This window comes from Carlito syrichta, unplaced genomic scaffold (genome assembly GCF_000164805.1).
Source record: "Carlito syrichta isolate Samal-C Ts95f unplaced genomic scaffold, Tarsius_syrichta-2.0.1 Scaffold313936, whole genome shotgun sequence".
NCBI lineage: Eukaryota > Metazoa > Chordata > Mammalia > Primates > Tarsiidae > Carlito > Carlito syrichta.
The window spans coordinates 1,053,856-1,060,056 of NW_007258032.1; the positions used below are offsets into that span (position 1 = coordinate 1,053,856).

Below are 6,201 nucleotides of genomic sequence, written 5' to 3' on the forward strand. Positions count from 1 at the left end.
TCTTCTTTCCCTCTGTCTTTCTTTTCACAATGTACTCATTTTCTCCTTGTCAGTCTTCTTGACACTGTCACTTAACAATATAAACATTATGGAATATAAATTTTAAAACAAATATTAACTTAGCATTTTTCTGTGCAATTATAAGCTCTTTTGGTTATATTAATATTTGTACTCTTCTAAAAAATAATCATAGTCAATACATTTGAAGTCATTAACATTGCCTCTGCTGTCTGAATTTTCATTCTTTTTTTCAAAGTGCTTACTATATAATGTATCTTTTCACGTGTGTATGATACACGTGCAGTGTGTGTTTAAAATTATTTATAGCCAATTTAAAATGTTTTTACACAGTCTTTGTGAACCTCATCTACATGGCTGCATAATATTTCACAAATTGATGGGCCATGGTTTTTTTTAATCCTCTGTTACTGGATATTTGTATTGTTTTTAGTTTGTGGTTACAAATAATGCTATGTAAACATCTTTTGTGTAAAACTTCCTCCATTTTTAGATTGTTCTTAGAATAGGTTTTTAGAAGTGTATAATTAAAATTATAGTGTAGAGGCTGCCTGCAGTGGCTGATGCCTATAATCCCAGCACTTTGGGAGGAAGAAGTGGGAGAATTGCTTGAGCCCAGAAGTTTGAGACCAGCCTGGGTGGCATAGCAAGACATTGCCTCTACAAAAAGTCAAAAAATTGTCCAGGCATGGTAGCTCAAGCCTGTAATCTCAGTACTTTGGGAGGTCAGGGTGAGGGGATTGCCTGAGCCCATGGGTTCGAGAACAGCCTGGGCAACTTGGCAAGACCTCATCTCTACAATAAATTTTTTTTAAAAATTAGCCAGGCGTGGTGGCACGTGCCTGTAGTTCCAGCTACTTGGAAAGCTGAGGCGGAAGGATCACCTGAGCCCGGCAGGTCACCGCTGGGGAGGCCATGAGCATGCCACTGCACTCCAACCTAGGTGACGGAGTGAGACTCCAACTCAAAAAAAAAAGATCAAAAAATTAGCCAGGTGTAAATAGTGCACACGTAGTCCCAAGTACTTGGGAGGTTGAGATGGGAGGATTGTTTGAGCCCCAGGAGTTTGAGGCTATGGTGAGCTGTGATCATGCCTGGGTGATAGAGTGAAAACCCCTGACTCAAAAAAAAAAAAAAAAATTGAGCTAGAATTCAAACCTGGCTGACTGGCTCCACAGTCCTTACCTCTAATTGTGATATCTTGTTGCCTCTCATAGTTCTTGACATTGCCTTTATTTTATACCAGAGAAAACTTGATCTTGGATCAGTAGTGGTCTGACATCTGCAGAACCCTGATTTATTTTCCTTGGGGATTCATTTTGCTATAACCATCTTTCCCTCTGAAGTTCCAACTCCTAGAAATTTCAACTACAACTTGAGATAAAGATAATGAGCAATTCTAATCAGAAGACAATAATGTGGAAAAAGGAAAAAATTAAACAGTAGAGTTCCCTTTGTAAAGAATGATGGGGCCAGGCTCAGTAGCGGAGCCTGTAATCCCAGCACTTTGGGAGGCTGAGGAGAGTGGATTGCCTGAGGCTGCAGGTCCAAGACCAGCCTGGGCACCTTGGCCAGACCTTGGCTCTGTAATCAAAAATTAGCTAGGGGGCAACCCCTTTGGGTCTCCTCCTGCTGTGGGAGCTTTTTTGTCTTCTGAATAAATCCTGCTTTCTCACTTAAAAAAAAAAAAAATTAACCAGGCGTGGTAGTGTGAGCCTGTAGTTCAGCTTCTTGGAAGGCTGAGATAGAAGGAAGTATTGCCAGAGCCGGAGCCCAGCAGGTCAACGCTGGGGTCGCCGTGAGTGTGCCACTGCACTACACCCTGGGCAATAGAATGAGACTCCAACTTAAAAAAAAAAGAAAAAGAAAAAAATTGTAAAGAATGATGAAAATCAGAAAGATGTACTAAGTAAAGGGGAAGTCCGTTATCAGGGAAAATGTATCCAGAGCAACTAGTACAATTCAAAAGGACTAATTAATTAATTAGTTAATTAAAAGGGTTATCTTGTCCCAGAACATTAAAGATTTTTAACTGAAGTGGTGAATTGATACTATACATTAAGAATTATTGCCTGAACCCGCAGGTTCAAGACCCGCCTGGGCAACTTGGTGAGACCTCATCTCTACAATAAATCAAAAATTAGCCGTGCGTGGTAGCGTGCGCCTGTAGTTCCAGCTACTTGGAAGGCTGAGGCGGAAGGATCGCCGGAGCCCAACAGGTCGAGGCTGCGGTGGCCAGGAGCGGCCACTGCACTCCAGTCTGGGCGACTGAGTGAGACTCCAACTCAAAAAAAAAAAGAATTATGAAAAAGTAGATCCTATGGTGTGAACACTTGTGGTTAAAAAAAGGTTTTAGATAAGATTGTATCCTAGGATTAATAAGCGCAGTGAAATTTAACACTCTCCCTTTTGTCTTTTTCATAGCTGGATAGAACTTATACTGGCTTGCAGACTCTGGGAGCTGAAACGGTAGGTTTTCTCCTACAGTATTATTTGGGAACAAGTAGAATGAAAATTGATCTTCATTTTTAATTTGGGAAAAAAGGAAATTTTAAAGTTGATCTCCTCCAACCCCTTTTTTGTTTTTCTTTCTTTCTTTTAAATTGTAGTTAAAAAACAAGATTTGTCATCTTATCCATTTTTTCTGTGTACAGTTCAGTGATATTAAGTACATTCATGTTATTTTGCAACCATCATCACAGTCCATCTCTAGAACTCTTTTCATCTTGCAGAACTGAAACTCTGTACTTGTTAAACAATAGTATCCACTCCTCCCTCCCCTACTGTTCACTACTCCCTCCCCTCAGCCCCAGCGGCCACCATTGTACTCTCTGTCATTATGAATTTCACTGCTACTCTAGGGTACCTCAAATAAGTGGAATCATAGTATTTGTCTTGTGATTGCCTTATTTTGCTTAGCATAATGTCCTTAGATTTCATCCATGTTGTAGCATGTGTCAGAATTTTTTCTTTTTAAGGCTGACTAGTACTGTGTTGTATGTCTGTACCACATTTTGTTTGTCCATTCATCTATCAATGGACATGAGTTGCTTTCCCCGTTTGGCTGTTTTTTTTTTTTTTTTTGAGTTGGAGTCTCACTCTGTCGCCCAGACCGGAGTGCAGTGGCCGCTCCTGGCCACCGCAGCCTTGACCTGCGGGGCTCCGGCGATCCTTCCGCCTCAGCCTTCCGAGTAGCCGGAATTACAGGCACGCGCTACCACGCCCGGCTAATTTTTTGAATTATTGTAGAGATGAGGTCTCGCCAAGTTGCCCAGGCAGGTCACGAACCTGCGGGCTCAGCAATCCACTCACCTCGGCCTCCCAAAGGCGCGGGATTACAGGCTGAGCCACCGAGCCCGGCTTCGTTTGGCTATTTTTAATAATGCTGCTGTGGTCATGGTGTACATGGCCCCATGTGCATGGTATACATTGAATCCCTGACTTCAGTTCTTTCGTGTATGTACCCAGAGGTGGAATTGCTGGGTCATATGGTAATTCTATTTTTAATTTTTTTAGGAACTACCACTATAGTTTTCCTGGAAGCAACACCATTTTACATTCCCACCAACAGTACACAGTTCACATCCCTACTATGTTATTTTCTGTTTGGTTTTTTTTAATTTATAATAGTTATGCTAATGATTGTGAAGTGGTATCTTGTGGTTTTAATTTGCATTTATATGTATATCTTCTTTGGAGAAATATCTGTTCTTTTGCCTACTTTTAATCAGGTTGTTAGTTTTTTTGTTGTTTCTAAGTTGTAGGAGTTCTTCATATATCTTTAATATTAACCCTGGTCAAGGTATATGATTCCTAAATATTTATTCCCATTCTGTGATTTATTTCTGCATTTTCATTTTGTTGATTGTTTTTTGATTAGCAAAAGTTTGGTGTCCCGTTTTTCTATTTTTTTCTTTTGTTGCCTGTGCTTTTGGTGTCATATACCAGAAATCATTACCAAATCAAGCCTTTTCTCTACATAAGCTTTTTCTCTATATAAGTAGACAAAAAATGTTGTTTAAGCTCTTGTTTATGTTTTTAATCCATTTTTAATTAATTTTGATAAATAGTATAAGGTAGGGATCCAGCTGCATTCTTTACATGTGGATATTCAGTTTTACTAGCAGCATTTGTTGAAAATACTGTCCTTTCTCTCATTGAATGGTCTTGGCACCCTTGTTGATGATCATTTGACTGGATATGTGAGGTTTTATTCTATTCCATTACTCTGTATGTCTGCCTTTACTCCAGTACCTTACTGTTTCTGATTACTGTAGCTTTGTTATAAATTTTGAAATTAGGAAGTATAAGGCCTCCAACTTTGTTCTCCACCCTCTCCCCCTTTTTTAATATTTATGATATAATATCAGCAGTAGTCATTAGTTAGCTAGTCATATCTTACTCTGCCTACAGAAATGAGCTGTGTTACATCAGAAGATATTTATTGAGCACCTACTATATGCTAGGCATGATCTAGGTGCTGGGAATACAGAAATAAACAAGATAGCATCTTTCCTTAAGGAGTTAGATTCTTGGTGTTGAGAATGGGTAGGGTAAATGTGAACACAAAAGCAAGAAAAGATAATTTCAGTTCTAAATAAGTGCCATGAAGATGAGAGTAGCTGGGGGCACAGGGAGTTTCTTAAGCTTGAATGCTTAGGGTTCTCTCTTAGAACTTGGCATTTGTTTGAGAACTACTGGTAAGAAAGATGGAAATGCAGAGTTCTGGAGGAATAGTTTTCTAAGGAGTAGAAATAGCAAGTGGAAAGACCCCAATTTTGTGATTCATTTCACTGAAATATATATCTGCTAAGCCATATATCCTAGATTATTTTCTAGGAAAAATTCTTTAGTTTTTCAGATTGAAATTGCCTTTGAAGTGTAACTAGAAATCATTTGTCACATCTTTTATACCACACTCTGGGACAGAACTTAAGCTTTCTGTGATATTGATGATGGATTTATGAGCCCAATTATTTCCCAATTGTATAGGTAGTGGATGTTGAACTCCATCGCCATTCTCTTGGAGAAGACTACATTTATCCTCAGTCCTCCGAGTCAGACATCTCTGATGCCCCTCCATCTTTGCCTTTGACCATTCCAGCTCCAGTGAAAGCTTCTTCACCAATAAAGCAGTCACATGAGCCAGTACCTGATGCCTCCGTGGAGAAAGGTACTACAGTATTTTTCCTTGTGTCAAGTCACTCGGGGCTTTCTTTTCTCATTTGCTGCCTTCAGAGACCTACAGTGTGTGAAAAAAGAAACTTTCTATAAACAGACATGCTTTCTCTACTACGTAGGTTCTATTATGAAAATAGCCAAATCTCTACTCTTTTCAGAAAACGTTGTTTTATTTATTTATTTATTTTTGAGTTGGCGTCTCACTCTGTCGCCCAGACTAGAGTGCAGTGGCTGTTCCCGGCCACTGCAGCCTCTATCTGCTGGGCTCCGGCGATCCTTCCACCTCAGCCTTCCAAATAGCCGGAATTTATTGTAGGGATGAGGTCTCGCTGCCCAGGCGGATCTCGAACCCGCGGGCTCAGGCAATCCACTCACCTCAGCCTCCCAAAGGCACGGGATTACAGGCTGAGCCACCGAGCCCAGTGAAAACGTTGTTTTATAAAGTTGTTGTTGTTTTTTTTTTTTGAGTCCGAGTCTCATTCTGACTCCCAAACTGGAGTGCAGTGGCATGCTCATGGCCACTGCAGCCTTGACCTGCTGGGCTCAGGCGATCCTTCTGCCTCAGCTTCCCAAGTAGCTGGAACCATAGGCATGTGTCACCATGCCTGGCTAATTTTTTTTGGTTTGTAGTAGAGACAGGGTCTTGCCAAGTTGCTCAGGCTAGTCTCAAATCCCTGGGCTCAGGCTGTTCTCTTGCCTCTGCCTCCTAAGGTCCTGGGATTACAGGTGTGGGCCACCACACCTGGCTTCTTTAAAGTTCTAATGGCCGTAGCCGGGCTCGGTGGCTCAGCCTGTAATCCCGTGCCTTTGGGAGGCTGAGGTGAGTGGATTGCCTGAGCCCATGGGTTCGAGACCCACCTGGGCATGGAGACCTCATCTCTACAATAAATCAAAAAATCAGCCGGGCGTGATAGCACGTGCCTGTAATTCCGGCTACTCGGAAGGCTGAGGCGGAAGGATTGCCGGAGCCCAGCAGGTCGAGGCTGCGGTGGCCGGGAGCTG

The 6,201-nt window shown here is 41.4% G+C and overlaps 1 protein-coding gene across 3 annotated transcripts in view; it reads left to right on the plus strand.

The window, feature by feature from the left end:
* The window catches only part of YEATS2 (YEATS domain containing 2), a 94,701-nt gene that overhangs the window by 35,149 nt on the left and 53,351 nt on the right, over window positions 1-6,201 (plus strand). For all 3 annotated transcript variants that reach the window (XM_021718880.1, XM_021718879.1, XM_021718881.1), the window contains 2 exons: window positions 2,443-2,487; window positions 5,011-5,191. In XM_021718880.1, the coding sequence (XP_021574555.1) occupies window positions 2,443-2,487; window positions 5,011-5,191 (226 nt within the window). The remainder of the gene's footprint in view (window positions 1-2,442; window positions 2,488-5,010; window positions 5,192-6,201) is intronic.